The following is a 25,156-nucleotide window of genomic DNA, read 5'->3' on the forward strand; positions in this document are numbered from 1 at the left end:
AGACTATATCTATTGAGTAATCAATTAATAATCAAAGACTATATCTATTGACCCTCAATAGATATAGTCTCTAATTATAGGTACCAAAAAATACATTGTGCAATAGTTTGGGTACCATTTGGAGTTTTTGCTTTCCAAAAAAGTACATGCCACGTAGGCAATTTTAACATAAAAGTTAACAGATGTACTATATTTGGTAGCGTCACAATACTTCATGTACCATTTGGAGTAAAAAAAATTGTAGGTACCAAAAAGTACCTTTCACAATAGTTCATGTACCATTTAGATTTTTTACTCCTAAAAGATTATGAGCCAATTTACCCAATTTAAAAGTAAAAAAAAAAAAAAAAATTGGCCTCCGAATAATTAAATTGAAGTCTTCGTCGGACTCCTAACTGGTTGGAGGTTCCCAAAGTGGTCGCTGGAGACTGTTATTACCCCCCAAACCAAACCAAACAATCAATTAATAATCAGAGACTATATCTATTAAGGAATCAATTAATAATCAGAGACTATATCTATTGACCCTCAATAGAAATAGTCTCTGATTATAGGTACCAAAAAATACATTGTGCAATAGTTTGGGTACCATTTGGAGCTTTTGCTTTCCAAAAAAGTACATGCCACGTAGGCAATTTTAACATAAATGTTAACAGATATACTATATTTGGTAGCGGCACAATACTTCATGTACCATTTGGAGTAAAAAAAATTGTAGGTACCAAAAAGTACCTTTCACAATAGTTCAGGTACCATTTAGATTTTTTACTCCTAAAAGATTATGAGCCAATTTACCCAATTTAGAAGTTTAAAAAAAAATAAAAATTGGCCTCCGAATAATTAAATTGAAGTCTTCGTCGGGCTCCTAACTGGTTGGAGGTTCCCAAAGTGGTCGCTGGAGACTGTTATTACCCCCCAATAAAACTCAATATATTTTTATTGGAGGACAATAAATAGTATTGAGTATTATTGGGGGACAATAAAACCGGATTCTTGTCATCGGTCTGGGGATTCCCAAAGAGGTCGCTGGAGACTTTTATTACTCCCTAATAAAACTCAATAAATTTTTATTGGAGGGCAATAAACAGTTTATTGAGTCCTCCAATAAACAGTTTATTGAGTATTATTGGGGGACAATAAAACCGGACTCCTGTCACTGGTCTGGGGATTCCCTAAGAGGTTGCCAGAGACTTTTCTTACCCCACAATAAAACCCAATAAATTTTTATTGGGGCAATAAAAAGTTTATTAGAGGGTAATAAAAAGTTTATTAGGGGGCAATAAAATCAGATGCTGAACTTTAGTCACCGGTCGCAGGACTCCGATCACAAGTACCTGATCGCCGGAGATCCTCAAAGAAGTGGTCAAAGATCTTATTGGTTACCGGGGAGGTCGCCAGAGACTTTTATTACCCCCCCCCCAAATAAAACCCAATAAATTTTTATTGATGGGCAATAAAACCGGAGGTTGCAAGAGGTCGTCAAAGACTTTTATTACCCCTCAATAAATTTTATTGGTGGCTAATACAACTAGACCTGGACTCCAGTCACTGGATTTCGATCTCCGATCACCAGTCGCAGGATTCTAGTCACCGGTCACTAGATTCTGACGACCGGTGACCGGATATCGGTGAAATTTTCGATGACTTCTCTCTCTCTAAGTGACAAAGAGAGAGGGAAAAATTGTACCAAAAATAAATTAAAAAGGTTTAATTTCAATTTAACTACTTCATCTTTAGGTCCAACTTCATGTTAGTCCCTGATCTTCTAATTTCATCAAGATTACCCCTGCACTCTCAATTTTAATCAGCTGTGTCCAATTTTTCAAGCTTCATCCAAAATTTCCGTTAAGTGATGACGTGTCAGGAGACTGACTGACTAAATTCCAATAATACCCTTGTGAAACCTTTTACCACTTTTTTCAACCAAAAGAATATTACATAAATGAATATATTTCTAGCATCTTCACTTGTTCTCTGCCCAAGACCAATAACACAAGCTCGACCAAAAATTTCGGCAATTTTGAATTAGCATACAGCTTCATCACCATTCTGATTTCTCAGTAATTCCAACTTGATCTACACATAGCCTTTTGCAGGAACGCATAAAACTGAAAATCTCATCTACCCAACAGTAAAATTCATTGATCCAGCAATAAAATCCCAAAACAATACATAAAGCACAAAACTTTACCCACAATTCTCCCAAAATCACAGAAAATGGAATTGATTCATAGATATTGCTTACCTCGACTATCAGCAAAATTAGAGTGATGGTGGATCCAGGTAGCCTCTAACATCTAATAAACCTCATGGACACTCTCCAAAGCCTTGAGAAAATGGTCATCATCTAATAAACCTGCAACAAATTAACACTGCCTTTTGGGCCTACCAGTTTCACCTTCTTCAAGCTTTTCCCAGTCGGCTCCACCACCACCGACGGTGGCGGAGTCGACAGGAACAATCGTTGGCCACCCAGTCATTCCTTAGCCAAAAAATCACCAAAATTTCCAATTACCAGATCTACCTAACCCATCATTCAAAATCCCCAAGATACGAATAAGATGAGATCAATCTTTATTTCACTCTACTTCAAGAGATCAATTCCAAGTTAAACACATGCAATTCCACCATCAGAGAATGCTGGGTCTTCAAAGAGTTTGTTGAGAATAGAACAATAGTCAAATCATAGAAATAGAGATGTGTCAGGAAGAGGACGAGGATGAGATTCATGAGAACCCATGAAATTTCCACTAGTAGAGTATAATCGGGTGGAGAACTCCCAAAGCTACAAAGCCATAACAAAATTGAAAATCAAAGCTATCCCTAACCTTGATTAGTACAACGCGAATTAAAACCCTAAGCCCTAACCACAGACGACAAAGACAGGCAGCAGCGAGAGAATTATCAACGCCGAGCAGAAGAAGAAGAAGAAGACGGTCTCCGGGTTTGGGAATCGGTCGCAGCATAGGTCTCCGGCGACTGTTGCGAATTTGAGACTGAGAATCTTGAGAGTGAGATTGGAGAGCTTGAAACCACCCAGAAAATTGGTATCTTTATGAAGAAGAACAATAGATTGAAATTGCAGAGGCGATAGTTCTTCGGGTCGGAAGATGACTCCTAATGGGTCGAACTCATTAGGTTGGGTTTGGATCCGTTTCTACAGATGGTGCGATTCCAGCCTCGAATTCAATCGAGTTATCTCCTCCTCGATTTCCTCATCTGTGAGAGATTTGAAGCCATCCCCCATATGATCGAGGTGGCTTAGGAATTTGGGGTTTGGGGTCAATGTGGTCAACAAAGACGCAGATGATAAAAAAAAAATAACAGGAGCAGATGAAATGCAAATTGTCTATTTTAACCCCTTTTTATGCATTTTGTCTCTTGCCACGTCATCACTTGACATAAATTTTGGATGGAGATTGTAGAATTGGACACGGCTGACTAAAATTGAAAGTGCAAGGGTAATCTTGATGAAATTAAAAGATCAGGGACTAACATGAAGTTGGACATAAAGTTGGAGTAAGAAACTAAAATTAATCCAATAAAAAACAATAAAAAAAATACTTAACTGGGTATTAGGGCAAAAGATATGTAATTTATTGGGTAAGCGAGAAATCTCATAAAATGTTTGGGTAAGTGTAGCTCAAATTTGAGTAAATTGATATTTTCCGTAAAGATAATTCCTGCTAGTCAAATGAAGCCTACAAAGAAGATGTCATTGAAGAGACCGAGCGACAAGGTTTTGGACCTTGTGATTGTTGGTGTGCCAGCCTCGTAATTTCTTCGAGCATCTGAACCTTGCATCAGTTGTCGTCAAGTATCGTGCTATTCTCATTGTGCGTGCCGTCAACGATCATAAAATATATGCCAGGAATGCTCAATCTTCATTCAAAGGCGACATTACGTTCTTTGTAGCCGTCTATCGTTTGGTATCGTCCAACAATATTTCAAACATTGTTGTCAAGTTTCTATTTCACTATCCTTTGTGTCGCAAACTTCCATCAGCTGTCGTTTACTATCGTCTGTATTCGTCCCTATGGCAACCCATTCGTCAAAATTATGAACTACCTTCCATTGTCGCTTCAACATGGGATCTAGTATGGGAACTATTTGTTTACTGTGGTCACTTATCATTAACTTGCATCACTATGTACGGACAGAATCAATACCCAATTATCAGCTGTATAAACATTCATTATTGGAGTAGCGGAACCTCGCACCAACTGTTGTTCCTCTATCAATCGTCAAATTTTTTAAACATCGCCACCATTCGTCAACCATCATCAACTATGACTCACCTATTTAATCACTATGGAGGGCTACATCTAAGGCATTTTGTCGTCTATTATAGTTCAAGATTGTTAACTATTGCGTCGTATTTTTGTCACGTTCTATTATTCAACTATGGGACTTTTTAATCACATATCGTTCACTATCGTCAATCATTGGTAGTTAACCATAGTTGATGGTACTTGACAAAATGTAAAAATTATTAAAGAATGAGCTTACCTCTTCAGTTAAAGTTGACACTGGTAGACGAATAGTTGATGATGATGGACAAAAGTTGATAGTGGTTGATGTCAAGTTCACAGTGGTTGACAAAAGATGACAACATTCAGGAGTTTTATGGTGGTCATTCAAAAATTAGCCAATTCGGTATTCATTTCCACCTTCATACACTTGTCAACCACTGTTTTATTCGTAACTATATTTATATACACAAATTCCTCAAAGGGCAACCCCATCGATTCATTTGAAAATGGGGAGACTGTCACGCCCCTGATTTTTACAACAATAAAAATCGATATATATAATCCCATAATTATACATGCGTGAATATTCAGTCATCAATACAAATACCTGGAACATCTTTCCCATAAAACAAGTACTTACTGATACACTGAATCATCCAAGATAACATACACTCGCTCCACAGAGTTATATATTATACAAATTTACGAATTAAATTGTCATCACAAAATAAAGCGTAAATGCTCCTCAGAGCTTACTACATAGCGGAAGTCATAACAATGGCAAAGCCAACAAAATTTGCTTCCTACCCGTTCAGCTGCCAACAAGCTGCCTCTGCTTCAGCCACGATTTTCCTGACCTGCAGGATTAACCCCTACACCAAAAGAATGGTGCACCGGGGTTGCCAAACAACAAACCCGGTAAGCTTCTTCAAGCTCGTATGAGTAACTCATGAACATCAATCAACAACTCACATCAATCTACTTAAGGAAACATGCAGCCATGAATCCTTCAAACATTCAATATCCTTTCCACAGAAAGGACAACATGAGTCACCGCTATGACCATATCCTATTTGCTAACTTAACCATCAAGTAGCAATTCAAGTCTCATCTAGACAATTAAAGAAGAATGCCATCTGAACTCTCCTTTAAGCCGCGAACCTATGAGTCTCAAGCAACCTCGACTGTTACTCCCATAAGCTATCATGGCAGATAAACTAGAACCCTATTGAAATTGTAATCACTCGTCCTAACCAGAACGTGATTACCTATTTCCTGCCTTGATCACCATCTGTGATCTATCACCATCTGTGATCTGTCACCATCTGAGACATATGATTTCAGACTCCGTCTAGTCAGGAAATCAACATCAAGGTCGCCATCTGCAACCTGTCACCATCTGTGACCTATAATCATTAGACCCCATCTGGTCTCAGCTCAACCATTGATCACCATCTGTGACTCATGATCTTCAGACCCCATCAGGTCATGAAGTCAAATATCAAGGTTACCATCTGCAACCTGTTACTATCTATGATCTATCACCATCTGTGACGTAAGATCTTCTTAGACCCTATCTGGTCTTAAGGTCAACGTTAAGTAAGTCGCATCTGACCTAAAAACGTTACAACACCTAGTTTCGGTTTTCCTAATCCCTGCTCACCATCTGTGACCCTTGATACTAAAACCAATACATCTAAAATGAGTCACGCTTGACTCAAAATGTAACATCAAGCTCAATACTTTCCAAACAATAGAAAACATCTTTTTCTATAATATCGTTTCCTGAAAAGTCGCATTTAACAATAATATGAACACCATCATGCATATTATTATTCATCACAATCATTCACAAGGATATATATATTTCATCTAAATATATATATATATATATATATATGTAGTCATTCGCTCAGGAATGCCCACTAATACCAACTATAGTTTGCAGTTAAATAATTAACTCCAAAACAATAATGGTATTTCTGTTCATAAAGGTCCTTGTGAGATTTACTCACCTTGAACTCCTGCTGCGTCTTCAATACAGAACCGAACCAAAACTATCACCAACCACTCGTCTGAATACTTCGTCAAGTACCTATTCACATATGGTTCCAACTTAGTAATGATTCACATTTGATTTAAGTTCGAAACCCCTGTTTTTGAACTAAAATCCCCAAAGTGGTGCCAATCGAGGCAAAACCACATCCGAGACCTCCCTAAGTCTTCGGAATACGTCCACGATCGATGTGACCAAACCACAAGTCGATCGGACGCTCGTATCCTCACGGATCGAATAAATTCACCGATATGAAACGGCAAAAATCAAAACAAATCCATTCGAACTCCAAAATTTGCATATTATATATCGAAACGCTCGTATCGACGAGTAAAAGACATATAATACCAGAAACAGTCCCATACATGGCTGGAACACCGCCGGAACGCCGCCACAGGCGGTGGCGCACCGCCGCCGGCCAAAACTCAAAATCTCTCAAAACTCCCAACATCAAAAAGCTTCATCTAAGCATGCTTGTGAACTTTCATAACTGGATCGAAGTCAGAAAACAAGCTTAAGGGATCGAAAACTACCTCACAAGCCGTGAATAGTAATCCAATCTGAGTTGATCGAATTTTCACGTGAATCGATCCAAACAACCACCAAGGATCGACCAGGGAGCTTGTTCTGAACTCAACCCAAGAAGCCTGAAGCCACGAGGTCGCCGGAGTTGTGTTTTCCGGCCGGGTCCGAAAACACAAGGCTGCACCACCTTGCAGCGCCGCCGTGGAGAAGAATCGGCGATAGAGAACACCAGAGGGACGACCAGACGGCGGAGGCGATCCTGTCTGGAAAGTTTCGTCGCCGGAGGTGGCCGCAGTTCGCCGGAAACGTCGGGTCGGAATGCCGGGTTCGGGTCGGGTCAGTCGAAAAACTTCGACTCTGAGGGCGCGGACGAGAGAGAAGAGAGAGAGGATAAAAACTTCCGGAAACGGAAATGAGGAATAATGAAAAAAAAACTGATTTTTCCTTTATATACCAAAATGGAAACTTCTTCCAATAGCCATAACTTCCTCATACGGACTCCGATTCACGCGTTCCGCATGTCCACGAACTCGTATCGACGCGCTCTACAACTTTCGTGAAGGAAGTTTTCCGAGAATCCCAACATATAAAAAGTCAAACTTCACACGACCCCCTAAACTGTGAAATTCAAATATTTATACGTACGAAAACCATTCCATTCCACATACAACCTACGAATAAAGCCTAATAAAAATTATTCGTACAACCAGTCCATTATTAATTACCAAAATTACAAAATGAAAATCCAGGTCATCACAGTCTACCCTCCTTAAAGGAATTTCGTCCCGAAATTCCCGCTTGCTCATCAACAAACAACTGTGGGTACTTCGCTCTCATATCTGACTCCAACTCCCAAGAAGCATCACCCTCGTCATGGTGACTCCACAATACCTTGACCAAGTCAACTTCTTTCCTTCGAAGTTGCTTTGTTGACCTATCCAAAATTCGAACAGGTTCAACAACAAAGGTCGTATCCGCATGCACCTCAATCGTACCATAATCAATCACATGTGACTCATCCTGAACATACTTCCTCAACATAGACACATGGAAAACATTATGCACGCCAGACATAATAGGAGGCAAGGCAAGCCTATAAGCCAAATCTCCTACCCTTTCCAGAATTTCAAAAGGTCCGACAAACCTTGGCGATAACTTCCCTTTCTTGCCAAATCTCACCACACCCTTCATGGGTGAGACCTTCAAGAACACATGATCACCCTCTTTAAACTCAACCTGTCTCCTTTTCAAATCTGCATAACTCTTCTGTCTACTCTGTGCTGTTCGAATCCTGTCCCTGATAACCGAAATCTTATCAGAGGTCTCCTGGACAATCTCAGGACCCAATAACACCTTATCTCCTGCCTCTGCCCAGCAGATCGGAGATCTACATGGCCTACCATACAGGGCCTCATATGGTGTCATGCCAATACTGGAGTGATAACTGTTGTTGTAGGAGAATTCAATCAACGGCAGATGATCCTCCCAGCTTCCCTTGAAGTCCAACACACAGGCTCTCAACATATCCTCCAACACCTGATTCACTCGCTCAGTCTGCCCATCAATCTGAGGGTGAAATGCCGTACTCATATCTAAATCAGTTCCCATGGCCTTTTGGAAACCGCTCCAAAATTTTGAAGTAAACCGAGTATCACGATCAGAAACAATTGACACAGGCACACCATGAAGTTTCACGATTACCTCGATGTAAAGCTCGCACAACATGTCAACCGAATACGTCATTGACACCGGAAGAAAGTGCGCTGATTTCGTCAAACGATCCACGATCACCCACACTGCATCGTGACTACGTTTGGACCTAGGCAGTCCAGTGACAAAATCCATCGAGATCTGCTCCCACTTCCATACGGGAATAGGTAATGGCTTCAACATACCTGCAGGTCTCTGATGCTCAGCCTTCACACGTTGGCAAGTAAGACACTTGGAAACATACTCTGCCACGTCCTTTTTCATTCCATTCCACCAGAATTGCCTTCGCAAATCCCGATACATCTTAGTGCTTCCAGGGTGCACAGTATACCGCGATCGATGCCCCTGACGAAGAATCTCTCCCCTGAGGTCAACACGATCCGGAACATACAACCTATGGTTCAATCTCAAACCACCATCTACTCCCACCGTCCACTCACCTGGAACATCAATGGGTACGTCTGCAGCTAACTCTGCCAACTTCGCGCGTGAGAACTCATCCTCTTTCTGACCTTGAATGATCCTGGAAATCAGGGCAGGCTGTACCGTGATGCTTCCAAGGAAACTTCCATTCTCAACTCTTGCTTGCACAAGGTCAAACTCAGATGCAGTCTCCAACATAAGCCATTCCTGAACCATAATAGAAGCAACAATACCTCTGGGCTTTCTACTCAAAGCATCCGCCACCACATTGGCCTTTCCTGGATGATACTCCAAGGTGAAATCATAGTCCTTTATGAGTTCCATCCACCTTCTCTGTCTCATGTTCAACTCCTTCTGAGAGAACAGATACTTTAAACTCTTATGATCCGAAAAGAGTTCGAACTTCTCCCCATACAAGTAATGCCTCCAAATCTTCAAGGCAAACACAACAGCAGCCAACTCCAAATCATGAGTGGGGTAATTACGCTCATGCACCTTCAACTGTCTAGAACCATAAGCGACAACACCTCCATGCTGCATCAATACACATCCCAACCCTTGATGAGACGCATCACTATAGATGACTAAACCGCCACCGCTTGTGGGAATAGTCAACACTGGGGCTGAGGTCAATCTAGCCTTCAACTCGTTGAATGCTCGTTCACATTCCTCAGTCCACACAAACTGGACATTCTTCCTTGTCAACTTGGTCAAAGCCGAAGCAATACTAGAAAATCCCTCAATGAATCTCAGATAATAACCTGCCAAACCCAGGAAACTACGTACCTCAATAACTGTAGTGGGTTGGCCCCAGTTCATCACTGCTTCCACCTTAGAAGGATCCACAGAGATTCCATCCTTCGAAATCACATGACCAAGGAACTTGATCTCCCTTTGCCAAAATTCGCACTTCTCGAATTTCGCAAACAATTCCTTTTCTCTCAAAAGTTGTAGCACAACCCGCAGATGCTGGTCATGGTCCTCCAACGTCTTGGAATAAACCAAAATATCATCCACGAACACTACCACAAACTTATCCAAGTACGGACTGAACATACGGTTCATCAAGTCCATAAAGGCTGCAGGCGCATTGGTTAAACCAAAAGGCATGACAACAAACTCAAAGTGTCCATACCTAGTCCTAAAAGCAGTCTTAGGAACATCATCATCTTTCACCCTCAACTGGTGATATCCGGATCTCAAATCGATCTTCGAGAATACAGCAGCTTCCTTAAGCTGGTCGAACAAGTCATCAATCCTAGGTAAAGGGTACCTATTCTTAATCGTCACCTTGTTCAACTGCCGATAATCCACACACAACCTTAGTGAACCATCCTTCTTCTTCGCAAACAACACAGGTGCACCCCAAGGAGAAGCACTAGGTCTAATGAACCCTTGCTCAAGTAAACCATCAATTTGCTCCTTCAACTCTTTAAGTTCAGTTGGTGCCATCCGAAATGGTGCCATAGATACAGGTGCAGTACCTGGTATCACATCGATAGCAAAATCCACTTCCCTCCTCGGAGGTAATCCTGGTATCTCCTGAAATACATCACTGTACTCGGAAACCACAGAAATCTCTGCCATAACCGCCGTACAACTCACTGACTCCACATGAGCTAAGAATCCTGCCCTTAAAGCAGTATCTGACCTAAGACACCGATAACGAAACACCGGCTGCCCAGGTATATGAAATGACACTACCATTTCAAAGCAATCAATCATAGCATGGTTTGGCCTCAGCCAATCAATACCCAAAATGACATCATACTTATGATCTGCTAATACAATCAAGGCCGCGGTAAACTCCTTACCACCAATCACAATTGGACAAGCATCACAAAACTTATCAAGCTCAAGGGAAACACCAAGTGGGGAAATAACACACAAGGATCTAGCAAGAGGCCTAGGAGTTAAACCTAACATATCAACCACAGAACTAGATATGAAAGAGTGGGACGCTCCCGTATCAAATAACACCCTAGCAAAGAAATCAAATAAGGATAAGGTACCTTCCACTCCGGCATTCTGCTGACCAATAGCAAACACCCTAGCATTTCCCGGAGGTAGATGCCTCTGCTGATTTCCTTGTCCCCTACGCTGCTGGGTACAATCCCTTGAGAAGTGCCCCGTCTGGCCACATGTGAAGCATGCCAAGTTCTTAGGTTTCGTGCAATCTCGAGCAACATGGCCCATCTCATTGCAATTGAAACACTTCGGGTTCGCCACTGGCCTATTAGGTGCAACCCTAGCAGGTGCAGCTGCAGCCCTAGCTGGTGCCTGCTGATTAGTCCTCTGTCTTTTCCAGAATCCACCTCGATTCCCAGATGCCTTACTGCTCCCCGCAGTTGCCTTTCCCTTTCTTTGGAAATCCCTCTCAGCCGATTCGTGTTCTTGGAGAGTCAAGTTCTCCTGCTCAATGGCCATAGCCTTAACGAAAATGAGCTCTACCGTCTTCAGTTCCAGAACAGCGACATCGCGCCGGATTGAAGCATTCAGTCCCCACTGAAACTTCATAGCTAAGCTCTCAGCATCCATATGCCTCACAAAGCGATACAACCTTGAGAACTCAGCTTCATACTCCCTCACACTCTTAGTCCCTTGGACTAACGAGATGAATTCCCTTTCCATCTGCTCCCTCACTGAAGGCGGAAAGTACTTTTTCCTGAACAGTTCCACAAACTCATTCCAGGTCATGGTGGACACGTCCATCACCCTCTGTGTGCCATTCCACCAAACCCGTGCATCGCCTTGGAGCATAAATGTGGAAATCTTCCTCTTCTCAATGTCGTCACAGACGACCATCTCGAAGTAGGTCTTCATATTCTCAATCCATTGGTCTGCCAACATGTGATCCGTACCTCCCTGAAATGGAACTCCTCCCAATCTCGAAATCTCCTTTGCCAACTTCGACAAACGAGTAGGATCTACAACATTAGCAACCTCCACCACAGGTGGAACAGGCAACTCAACATTTGATGCCTCCACATCATTCTCAAACATCTCCTCAACAGGAGGAGGAATCCCGCCTCTACCTCGGGCTCTACCTCTGCCTCTGGGTCTACCTCGACCCCTAGCTCTGCCTCCTCGAGGGTCCATCACCTAAGGAGTATAACAACATGTGGTTAATACATGTATAACTCTCAAACACAAGTATAAGTCAACGCTATGACTCAATCAACCACAATGCTACGTCAAGGATACAATTCCATCCCCTACGTAAATCTTGAGTTAGACTAAAGGTCATCATTCCTTAAAAGTCTTTAACTCATAGAAGCTACATCTAGCTCCTACACTTCCTTCCCTAAGTCGACACTACCCTGACGACTCACATCCTACCGTTCACTACATACCCAATGACTATATCAATACCGAAGAGCATATGATGGGGATCCGCTGCAGACGGGCCATCACTCGAGGAGTATTGATTGTGTCACCAAATATGTACCTTACGCTCTGATACCAATCTGTCACGCCCCTGATTTTTACAACAATAAAAATCGATATATATAATCCCATAATTATACATGCGTGAATATTCAGTCATCAATACAAATACCTGGAACATCTTTCCCATAAAACAAGTACTTACTGATACACTGAATCATCCAAGATAACATACACTCGCTCCACAGAGTTATATATTATACAAATTTACGAATTAAATTGTCATCACAAAATAAAGCGTAAATGCTCCTCAGAGCTTACTACATAGCGGAAGTCATAACAATGGCAAAGCCAACAAAATTTGCTTCCTACCCGTTCAGCTGCCAACAAGCTGCCTCTGCTTCAGCCACGATTTTCCTGACCTGCAGGATTAACCCCTACACCAAAAGAATGGTGCACCGGGGTTGCCAAACAACAAACCCGGTAAGCTTCTTCAAGCTCGTATGAGTAACTCATGAACATCAATCAACAACTCACATCAATCTACTTAAGGAAACATGCAGCCATGAATCCTTCAAACATTCAATATCCTTTCCACAGAAAGGACAACATGAGTCACCGCTATGACCATATCCTATTTGCTAACTTAACCATCAAGTAGCAATTCAAGTCTCATCTAGACAATTAAAGAAGAATGCCATCTGAACTCTCCTTTAAGCCGCGAACCTATGAGTCTCAAGCAACCTCGACTGTTACTCCCATAAGCTATCATGGCAGATAAACTAGAACCCTATTGAAATTGTAATCACTCGTCCTAACCAGAACGTGATTACCTATTTCCTGCCTTGATCACCATCTGTGATCTATCACCATCTGTGATCTGTCACCATCTGAGACATATGATTTCAGACTCCGTCTAGTCAGGAAATCAACATCAAGGTCGCCATCTGCAACCTGTCACCATCTGTGACCTATAATCATTAGACCCCATCTGGTCTCAGCTCAACCATTGATCACCATCTGTGACTCATGATCTTCAGACCCCATCAGGTCATGAAGTCAAACATCAAGGTTACCATCTGCAACCTGTTACTATCTATGATCTATCACCATCTGTGACGTAAGATCTTCTTAGACCCTATCTGGTCTTAAGGTCAACGTTAAGTAAGTCGCATCTGACCTAAAAACGTTACAACACCTAGTTTCGGTTTTCCTAATCCCTGCTCACCATCTGTGACCCTTGATACTAAAACCAATACATCTAAAATGAGTCACGCTTGACTCAAAATGTAACATCAAGCTCAATACTTTCCAAACAATAGAAAACATCTTTTTCTATAATATCGTTTCCTGAAAAGTCGCATTTAACAATAATATGAACACCATCATGCATATTATTATTCATCACAATCATTCACAAGGATATATATATTTCATCTAAATATATATATATATATATATATATGTAGTCATTCGCTCAGGAATGCCCACTAATACCAACTATAGTTTGCAGTTAAATAATTAACTCCAAAACAATAATGGTATTTCTGTTCATAAAGGTCCTTGTGAGATTTACTCACCTTGAACTCCTGCTGCGTCTTCAATACAGAACCGAACCAAAACTATCACCAACCACTCGTCTGAATACTTCGTCAAGTACCTATTCACATATGGTTCCAACTTAGTAATGATTCACATTTGATTTAAGTTCGAAACCCCTGTTTTTGAACTAAAATCCCCAAAGTGGTGCCAATCGAGGCAAAACCACATCCGAGACCTCCCTAAGTCTTCGGAATACGTCCACGATCGATGTGAACAAACCACAAGTCGATCGGACGCTCGTATCCTCACGGATCGAATAAATTCACCGATATGAAACGGCAAAAATCAAAACAAATCCATTCGAACTCCAAAATTTGCATATTATATATCGAAACGCTCGTATCGACGAGTAAAAGACATATAATACCAGAAACAGTCCCATACATGGCTGGAACACCGCCGGAACGCCGCCACAGGCGGTGGCGCACCGCCGCCGGCCAAAACTCAAAATCTCTCAAAACTCCCAACATCAAAAAGCTTCATCTAAGCATGCTTGTGAACTTTCATAACTGGATCGAAGTCAGAAAACAAGCTTAAGGGATCGAAAACTACCTCACAAGCCGTGAATAGTAATCCAATCTGAGTTGATCGAATTTTCACGTGAATCGATCCAAACAACCACCAAGGATCGACCAGGGAGCTTGTTCTGAACTCAACCCAAGAAGCCTGAAGCCACGAGGTCGCCGGAGTTGTGTTTTCCGGCCGGGTCCGAAAACACAAGGCTGCACCACCTTGCAGCGCCGCCGTGGAGAAGAATCGGCGATAGAGAACACCAGAGGGACGACCAGACGGCGGAGGCGATCCTGTCTGGAAAGTTTCGTCGCCGGAGGTGGCCGCAGTTCGCCGGAAACGTCGGGTCGGAATGCCGGGTTCGGGTCGGGTCAGTCGAAAAACTTCGACTCTGAGGGCGCGGACGAGAGAGAAGAGAGAGAGGATAAAAACTTCCGGAAACGGAAATGAGGAATAATGAAAAAAAAACTGATTTTTCCTTTATATACCAAAATGGAAACTTCTTCCAATAGCCATAACTTCCTCATACGGACTCCGATTCACGCGTTCCGCATGTCCACGAACTCGTATCGACGCGCTCTACAACTTTCGTGAAGGAAGTTTTCCGAGAATCCCAACATATAAAAAGTCAAACTTCACACGACCCCCTAAACTGTGAAATTCAAATATTTATACGTACGAAAACCATTCCATTCCACATACAACCTACGAATAAAGCCTAATAACAATTATTCGTACAACCAGTCCATTATTAATTACCAAAATTACAAAATGAAAATCCAGGTCATCACAGAGACCGACCGTTGGATGAGTTTATATGAATATTGTAAACATGTAAATGCAAATTTAACTCCCTTCGTCATACTTTTGAATTCATTTTGGCCTTATGAAACCCATTTATATCCTCTTGCACAGTGATATATACAATGTTTTGTCAACTATCGTCCACCATCGTCAACTAGTATGCAATAGATGAAAATCAATCTTCAACTCTCGTAATCTTTCGTGTAGTATCGTCAAGATTCATCACCAGGATCAGACTTTCGTCAACACTGTTAACTATCATTCAAGTGGAAAAACTGATGTTTTACCTATTATAATTTAGCAACCGTCATCGACATTTGTCAACCATTGTCACCACGTGTCCACAAACGTAACCTTTCGTCAATACCGTCATTCGAGAGATAAACTACTCCTTCAACTATCGTTACATTTCGTCTCAGATTCGTCAAATCTCGTCGTCCTCCTTAACGTTTCTTCAATATCATCAACTATCAATTCAATAACATATCTTCTCTTACGGTAACATTTCATCGACATCCGCTATGATTCTCTTTCTTTTGAATACTTTATTCATCAATTCTCATTATTTCAAATATTGCGACTACAAATATACAGAAAAGCCCAACATCACAAAACAAAATCACAAAAATGAAAGGTGATAAAACTGAAGATGCTAAGCAGGTCTTCTATATAGTAGAGAGAACATATAAGAATGCAGTGAAACCCATCTTCTGCTTTATTCTTCAAGATGGACCAACATTCATTTGTTGATGGACCACAACTGTATCTTCAAAGCGTTCCACTGATTCAGTGATCAATGTCACATTGGAAATGCAGGTATGTGATATCACCATCTCTACCCCAACAGGCTTGAGTATTGGCAAACAACTCTTCAATAGTTCCACATTTGGGTCTCATCGTTCCAAACCTCCTCAACTGTGGTAAAACCCATCCGTTGTAATTGTAGTTGCTGAGGCCTGCTAATCTTCTACTCCTGCCTTTGCTGGATTAAGTAACATAAGATCCATCATACAATAAACACACTTATTTTTTATGAAGCTCGAATACCATCTTCAACAATACTGGTTTTGTACTACTTGTCTCTTAGGAAAAAAAAACCCAGCACAAAACCAGAGCTACAACCTCGGTCAAAAATAAAGGAAAGAAGGATAGTCTAATTTCTCTACAACTTGTTGCAGGAGCAGGGCCGGCCTTGCTGTTGGGCAGCATTGGCGACCGCACGGGGCACAACAAAGAGGGGGGCACAAGATTTTTAAAATAAGATTTAATATATATATATATATATATATATATATAAGTAAGGAACATTAGACGCAATTATTCCAGCATCTTTGCTTCTTTCTTTTTCTAATTGCACGCACGATGCCATTATTCCAGCGTCTCTTACTCTATCCCAAACCTTGAAATCAAGCAAATTCTCTTTAAATTGGTTTCAATGGTTGTTCAATCCTTCAATTTCTTCTCATCATTTATCATCACCACTCTTTCTCCTCTCTATGCTTATGTTCTTCTATGGTGTTCATACGAATTCTTCGGGTTTCCATCAATGTAGGCTGAGGTACAAATCAAAATACGTATTAGGTGTTTTTCAATTTTGATTTTGGGTTACTTGATTTCTGGGTTCTGTTGATTGCTAATTCGTTTTCAATTTTCAATATTAGGTGCAATTGGAAGTTGGAGTTCCAAGTCGATCTTGAGCAGAAAAGGAAAAATAAGAAGGAGCAAAGTTGATTCTACATTTTATTGTTCTATGCTCAAGCTAGTATTTACATTCAAAGTTTAGTAGACTGATGTTTGGCTTCTCTTTGGAGATGTCAATTATTGAAAATTTCTTTTTTTCATTTCATTTTATTGATGTATATATATTTTTCGCCCAGGGCCTTGAAAAACTTAGGACCGGCCCTGTGCAGGAGGATCAGCGCCTAAAAGTGCAACTCACTGAACGTTCTTGAAAAAGGATCCAGCTCCTCTAAAGTGAGAGAACTGTGAATTTATTTAAAGGGTGCGGCTATTGCCACCCTACCATTTTCTTTGTTCACCCTACTTGCTCATTACACTCTACATTTTAATTTCCATTATTAGATTTACTTATTTAACCCATTTCTCTTTCCAAGAATATCCTTATATGACATATCCAATTAGAAAATAAATATTTTTAACGAAAATATCTCATTTAATTTATACTCATAAAAACAAAATAAAATTATTAAAGTTTCCTAATAAAATCATAATCTGATTTACTCCCATTTTTAAAAATTTTTCTTTCAATTTCATTGTTCTTTTTTTTTTTTTGATAAGGAATTTCAGTGGTCTCTATTTCAATCTATGTAAAAAGATTAGTAAATTTACAACTATGATCAATGAAGAAGAGATTGATTTTTTTCTTCGTGTTTTAAATTTTTACTTTCGGTGTTCACAAAGATTTTGATGAAGTTATAGGTAATATTTTTGTGAATTGAATAACGAATTAACGATGAGGAGGCAACAAAAAGACAAAAAAAATAGTAATAAATTCAAATTTGGGTTGAGAAGATAAAGATTAATGTTATTCAATGAGAAATTAAGTAGTCTTTCTATTTAATTAATTACTTATATATTTATTTTTTCTTACATATTTGGATTTTAGAAAATTAGTGTACTTATTAGTCATTTTACACTTGGGTAATATAGTCTTTCAATAATTCAAATGTTTGTAGGGTGAACTAAGAAAATTGTAGGGTGGTAATAGCCGCACCCTTATTCAAATTTCATAAAATCTACATCCTCCAAGTAATCCAATGGTAAAAAAAAATGCCACATTAGTTGGAATTAACTTTATGGTTTCCTTCTCAAACTGACGCTAACGGTGTCGTTGACTCTTCAATAAAAAACAATGCAGTCGTCCTCTATTAACCAAAACAAACGAAATTAATCCTGCTTTCATGAATTGAAACCAAATTCTGTATCTTCTTTCTAATTCTGTTCTCCTTTCTTTAATTGAAACGAAATTAAACGACTAAATCTTCTCATATTTGAATCTCACTGGCTATGTTGTCCACATATATATATATATATATATATATATATATATATATATGTATGGCTCTTTCATGTAATTTCGATTCGATTTGAGCTTTCCTTTAGACTTTCTCATATCAATAATTCAATACATCAACAGGCTAATAGATTATAGATTAATGTTGTTTTCTTTTTCTTGTAATTTTGTTATGCTCTATGCAATTTGGAGGATTTGCAGCAATGATTTCTATTTTTTTTTTTTTCATTTTGGTTGTGGAGGGATTTAGAAAAAAGAAAAGAAAAAGGAAGCAGGACAAAAGAATGAAATTTTGCCGTGGAACTTTTTTTTGTTTGTTTGATGGAATAAACGTATGTTTGAGAGGAAAAGCAATAAAAATCCTCTTAGTTGATGTGGCAATTTCTTTGACCATTAGATGACTCAAAGGGTGTGGAACTGTGGATTTTATGAAATTTAAATAAATTCACAACCCTCTCACTTTAGAGGAGCTGGATCCCTTGAAAAAAATATTAGGGACCGGAGAAGGGTGTGGGTGATTTAACTCATATAGGATACGATAATAAACCACCCTGCATATACAATGAATTTCACACTGCACACAACATTGTGAATACTCTATCCCTTCGATATCAGATGACACACCAATGGGGACAGTAACAGGTTGGTCTTTGTTGAAACGAGAAATAATCAGTAGGATATTTGACATTAACAAATCAAAATCATGAAGCAATTTAATTAAGTTCAATCCATAAAGATTCTGGTTTTTACAATAATAGCAATACGCATGTGCCGGATTAAGACATGACTAATGATTCTTCCACAAGTTCTTGCTCAATAAACGTTTTCACACCTGAAATGCCACGCTTACAAATTCCTTTCGCATCCCTTGTGAGAATTCAGTAATGATATATATAACGAGAGCCCAAATTCAAATATCTAAACTTTCACTTTGACATTGTAACCGCAAAACAGCTTGCCATCACTCTTCAGATTACATTCAACACTCGATAAAATAATACTCAACGTCCACAATGAATATAGAACTGCAACAACACATATAATAGCCAGAAAGAAAAACAAACCAGAAGGAGTGGTAAACTCATGAACTTATACACTTGCAGCGACACATGCGATCGCACAACTGGTCAACTAACGACACCAGAAGAAACACTAAACCATTAATGATTACCCCGAAGCGCACCCCAGAATGGATAATATATATGGAGACGCGATTACAACCCCGAAACTGACATCAAATATTAAATCGATCCCACTTGTTTGTTGATTATTGAACATTCTCCTACGTCCCCCCTTTCAATATTCATCCGTCCAACTCGCACGCTTCACATCTCTCTGCCGTACGATCGGTTTCTTGGGTAAGAGGGTTCGGCCGGTGATCGATTCATAGCCGCTTCATAAAAAAATCAAGCACTTCTCTCCAGTTTTTTTTAATCATTTTACGTGCAGCCCATGTGATGAACAGTTTGACGCTGCACGGTGCAGCAATGCACAATAGAAAAACCGTACTTAGAAAATAGAACAAGAAATGGGGGATCTCACTGAAAAGAAAAGGAAGGGCCGAAATTTCCACCAATTGCATTTGGAACCAAAAGCAAAAGGAGAGAGAGAAAGAAAGGAATTTGGAACCCAATTCCCACTCAACTGAGAAACCACCAAAATTTTGAGATTTCCCTGAGCAGAATTTTGTTGGTTCATCCATGGCTCTGTTCCGAGGTCACCACAAGGCCTCGCCTTCCAGATATACTACTTCTTCTTCTGGATTTGCTTATGACGTGTTCCTCAGCTTCAGAGGTGAAGACACCCGAAAGAACTTCACTGATCACCTCCACACGGCCCTTCTCAACGCCCGATTTCGAACTTTTCGGGATGACCCTGAACTCAAAAGAGGTGAAAATATCAAGGAGGAGCTTGAGAAAGCCATTCAACAGTCACGAAGCTCTGTGATTGTGTTTTCGAAAGACTACACCTCTTCCAGATGGTGTCTGGACGAGCTTGTCATCATCCTTCAACGCAAGAGGACCTCCGATCATGTCGTGTTACCGGTCTTCTACCACGTTGATCCATCCCATCTGAGGAACCAGACTGGAAGTGTTGCACAAGCATTTACTGAACACCAGAAAACTCAATCCCCTGAGAAGTTGAATGGATGGCGGGCAGCGCTTAAAGAAGTTGCAGATCTAGCAGGCATGGTTTTAGAAAATGAAGCTGACGGGTATGTAAATTCAGATCACAACTAAAGCCTTGAGTAATTCTAATTCTTTGAAATTGATAGGCTCATAGCCGGCTAGCTTGTATGATATATTTTTGTTTTGATTGCAATTTGTAGGCACGAGTCAAAGTTCATCCAAAAGATTGTTAGAGAGATTCAAGACAAGCTAGGTCGTGTGCCCCTGACCCATGTCCAGGAGGTGTTACAGAAGAAGTTGTCGTTTATTAACCCTGTTCTCAACGACGCGGAGGGGAAGCAACTGAACAACCCAACTGTGAAGGCATGGCTCAATGAGCTTACAGAAGCTGTCTATGATGCTGAGGACCTGTTGCAGGAGATCAAAACAGAAGCGCTGAGGCAAAAGATAGAACGCGAATATGGGAGTAGCACGAGTAAGGAACAAGAGCATAGCTCTACTCCTCCATCTCATGCTTTTGACTCAGCTTTAATATACCCCAAGGTAGAGGAAGTTCTTGAAAGACTAGACTTCATTATGGAGCAGAGAAGAGATGTCTGGGATATGGAAGCAAGTGCTGGATACAGGGTATCACAAACAATACCGTCAACTTCTTTGGTAGAAGACTCTGTGTATGGAAGAGATGAGGAGAAAGAAGGATTCATTAAATTATTGCTATCAGATGATGAGACTGGCAATAAAATAGGTGTGCTTCCTATCGTGGGTATGGGTGGAATCGGAAAAACCACCCTCGCCCAGTTTCTATACAACGATGTTAGAGTCAAGCAACATTTTCACATCCAAGCATGGGTTTGCGTTTCAAAAGAATTTGATATCCTTAGGATCTCGCAAAGCATTTATGAGTCCCTCACCTTAGAAGCTTGCATAATCAAGAACCTAGATCTGCTTCAATCAAAGTTGCAGGACATTTTGTTGGGGAAAAGATTCTTCTTTGTTCTTGATGACATCTGGAACAAGAATTATAGCCAGTTGGAATTCTTAACACGTCTCTTTCAGTCTGGAGCACATGGAAGCAAGATCATTGTCACAACACGCGATGAAGATGTTGCACGTAAGATGAGTAGGCTTGAAGCTCACCATCTCATGCCAATGTCTGAGCAAGATAGCTGGTCGTTATTTGAAAAACATGCCTTCAAAAATGCAGATGTTGGTGCACGCTCACGTCTTGAAGAAATCGGTAGACAAATTGTTCAAAAGTGCAACGGTCTTCCCTTGGCTATTAAGTCACTTGGGGGTCTCTTATGTTCTAAACTATCTCCTGAGGAATGGGAAAGCATATTGGATAGTGACATCTGGGAATTGACGCAGGAGGAGAGTGATGACATTCTACCATCTCTTTGGTTGAGCTATTTGGATTTGCCTCTACATCTCAAGCGTTGTTTTAGCTACTGTTCGATATTTCCCAAGAATTATCGACTTAAAAAATCAGAACTGCTTTTATTGTGGAATGCCCAAGGTTTCTTGCAACCCCAAAAGAAGAAATTGGTAGAACAAGTTGGGGAAGAGTACTTCAATGATCTAATCTCAAGGTCATTTTTCCAACGTTCATCAAGTTCCGAACACTTCATCATGCATGACCTTATCAAGGATTTAGCAAATTTTGTATCTGGAGAATTTTCTGTTAGGTGGGAGAATAGTGAATCACCCAACATTTTGAGGGAGACTCGTCATTTCTCATATATGGAGAAACACGGTGATAGCTTTGCCAGACTTGAGGCTATACATGAAGCTAAATATTTGCGCACTCTTCTACCTGTACCTCAATATGCATCCTATCTGGGGACATTCTATAGAGACAAATTCCAAAAAGTACTACATGAGGTATTGCCAAAACTACAATGTTTAAGAATGTTGAATTTATCACTGTATGATATTATGAAATTGCCTGATTCGATTGACAACTTGAAACATCTAAGGCACTTGGACATGTCTGAAACTCCCATTAGAAAGTTACCTAATAGTATTTGTACTTTGTATAATTTGCAAGCATTATTGTTGCGGGGGTGTCGAAATCTTGTGGAACTGCCAACCAAGTTGGGACGATTGATCAGCTTGAGGCATCTGGATATTAAATATACAAAGATAGAAAAGATGCCACCACATATGGGTAATTTCAAGGACCTGCAGATACTAACCGAGTTTGTGCTGGACAAATATACCGAAGGCCATAATGCTTTAGAGCTAAAGAAGCTTCAAAATTTGCGTGGAACACTTTGTATTTCAGGGCTTGAGAATGTTGTGGATGGCAGCGCTTTGGTAGCCAACATTGTGAGGGACAAGGAGTTTGTTACCGAATTAAATTTGAATTGGAAATATACAATTGAAAAAGGCGATATGGTAGAGGAAAGAGAAGTGCTTGAGCAGCTCCAACCTCACCTGAAACTGAAAAGGCTTACAATTAAAGATTATGGAGGCAAAATGTTTCCAGGTTGGTCAGAATATTATTCTTCCGAATCCTGTCATCTTGTTTATCTTGAACTTGTTGATTGTGTGAATTGTACCTCATTGCCACCATTGGGACAGCTACCTTACCTCAGAGAGCTTCATATTTCTGGGTTAGGTGAAGTGGTGTCCATAGGTTCTGAATTCTATTATGGTGACGGCAATACTAGTACTAGTGTGAAAAAACCATTTAGATGTCTACGGTTTTTAAAATTCGACAATATGTGGAGGTGGCAAGAATGGTGTTATGTTGTAACCAAAAGAGAAAATAAAGAATGTTGTGTTGGAGGTGACGATAATGAAGGTGGAGTTTTTCCTAATCTTGTGGAGCTTGTTCTATCATGGTGTCCAGATCTTATCGGGATATTAGCGGTTGACAGTTTCCCGATGCTGAAAGAGGTCGACTTGAATGGGATTAATTTATCACTAGACTCTAGACTCTTATCCGTGAATAAGTTGCGATTAGAGAACTGTGACAAATATTTTATCTATGAAGAAGGAGGTGGACTTGAGTGTCCAACTTTTCTCGATGGAGTGTTGCATGCACCCAACTTGACCAGTCTAGAGATAAAAGCATGTCGGAAACTCATTGCATGGCCGAAACAAATGCACTCCCTTGTCCCATCTCTTGTGTCTTTGTCGGTAGTAGATTGCGGAAGATTGGAATGTTTTCCGGAAGGGGGATTCCCGTCAAAGTTAAAATCACTTGTCATCATGGGCTGTACTGTGGATAAAAAGAGTGGGCAAAATCTGAACGAGGGTCTCCGGAGACTCACCTCTCTTGAAAAATTGAGACTTGACTTTGCGAGGGCAGAATATTGGTTTGCTGCGGAGGGGCTGTTGCCCAGCACTCTCACTCATCTCGAGATCTGGAATCTGAAGGGCGAGACCATTGACGGCGTCAAGTGGTTTGGCCATCTCAACTCTCTTCAACAATTGGTTATTTGCCACTGCTCTGCGCTCCGGTGCTTGCCAGATAGTGGGCTACCCACTTCTCTTCAACGCTTGCAGATTGTGCGTTGTCCTTGGCTTAAGGAGCGGTACCGAAGTATGAGTGGCGAACATTGGCGCAAGATTGCTCACATCCCCTTCATAATGATCGATGGGTTGAGAAAAGTCAGAAAACTGGATTGACTACGACATGCCATTTCCTACGGTGTGTCGCACTTCCCAATTTCTGGTCTTTGCTCTTGACATAGTAGAGAGAATATATATATGTCGTTGTCAGTTGATTCTTTGAAAAGCTGGGTAATGAGTCCTCTTTCTGCCCTGTTTCTTCATATGCAGCATCTTACAAAATGAGCACAAAAATTTTGAGGGTCTCAACTCTTGGACTTGATGGAGAACCATGTGTTAAGACAGAGATAGGCCAAGGTTAAGATTGCCATGTCTTAGTGCTGGAGAACCATCAGTTGATTTAGCTTTATTCACCTCTTAACTCTAGTAGCCAATTTCTGATTTACTGCTTCCATTTTTGTACAGATTCTCTTCTTATCTGAACTTGAAGAATGTTCTTTATCTCGTCCTGTTAAAGAGAATCAATCTCCTCCGTCGCCGCCGGCATCCTGTGATCCTCAGTCGCCGCCGGCATCCCGTGCTCCTCCGTCGCTGTCAGCTTCCCGTCCTCCTCAGTCCCCGCCGGCGCCTATTCTCCAGTACAGTCGGCGACGTCCTCTTTTTCCGACGACAGAATCCCTACCTCCTGTAGCTCAACCAGTGGCGGCGTCTCCTACCCCAGTTGCATCTTCCCTCGCCGGAACAGCCGGAACTCCAGCTCCAGTCGTTGCACCTCCTCCGGTCGTCGCCTCGGCCATCGACGCCGCCCAGTCTTCCAATCCAGTCCCAGTCACTCATCCTCCACCGGTTCATCCCATGACTACTCGACTTCGCGACGGAACTCGTCAGCTCAGACAACTCACTGATGGCACTGTCCGGTATCCTCTGCCTCGGGCTCTTCTCACCTTCCTTGAGACTGTTGAACCCACCTGCTACTCTCAGGCATCTCAGAAAGCCGAATGGCGTGCAGCCATGACAGAGGAGATCAATGCCCTGTTGAAGACCAACACATGGACTCTGGTGGCTTCCTCCCCAACACAGAATACGGTAGGCTGTAAGTGGGTGTTTAGGGTTAAGTGGAAGTCTGATGGTTCGATCGAGCGCTACAAGGCTCGGCTAGTAGCCAAGGGATTCCACCAGCAGCAAGGTATCGATTATGATGAAA

General features: G+C 40.9%; 1 protein-coding gene across 1 annotated transcript; it reads left to right on the top strand.

Annotated features, from left to right (window-relative positions):
• Positions 1-19,815: 19,815 nt before the first annotated feature.
• On the top strand, positions 19,816-24,461 carry LOC112174667 (putative disease resistance RPP13-like protein 1). The gene is made up of 4 exons (XM_024312491.2): positions 19,816-20,519; positions 20,634-24,091; positions 24,223-24,309; positions 24,418-24,461. The coding sequence occupies exons 1-2, from the start codon at positions 20,005-20,007 to the stop codon at positions 24,067-24,069; spliced, it is 3,951 nt and encodes a 1,316-aa protein (XP_024168259.1). The 5' UTR covers positions 19,816-20,004; the 3' UTR covers positions 24,070-24,091; positions 24,223-24,309; positions 24,418-24,461.
• The last annotated feature ends 695 nt before the right edge of the window (positions 24,462-25,156 follow it).

Source organism: Rosa chinensis, chromosome 1 (assembly GCF_002994745.2).
Source record: "Rosa chinensis cultivar Old Blush chromosome 1, RchiOBHm-V2, whole genome shotgun sequence".
NCBI lineage: Eukaryota > Viridiplantae > Streptophyta > Magnoliopsida > Rosales > Rosaceae > Rosa > Rosa chinensis.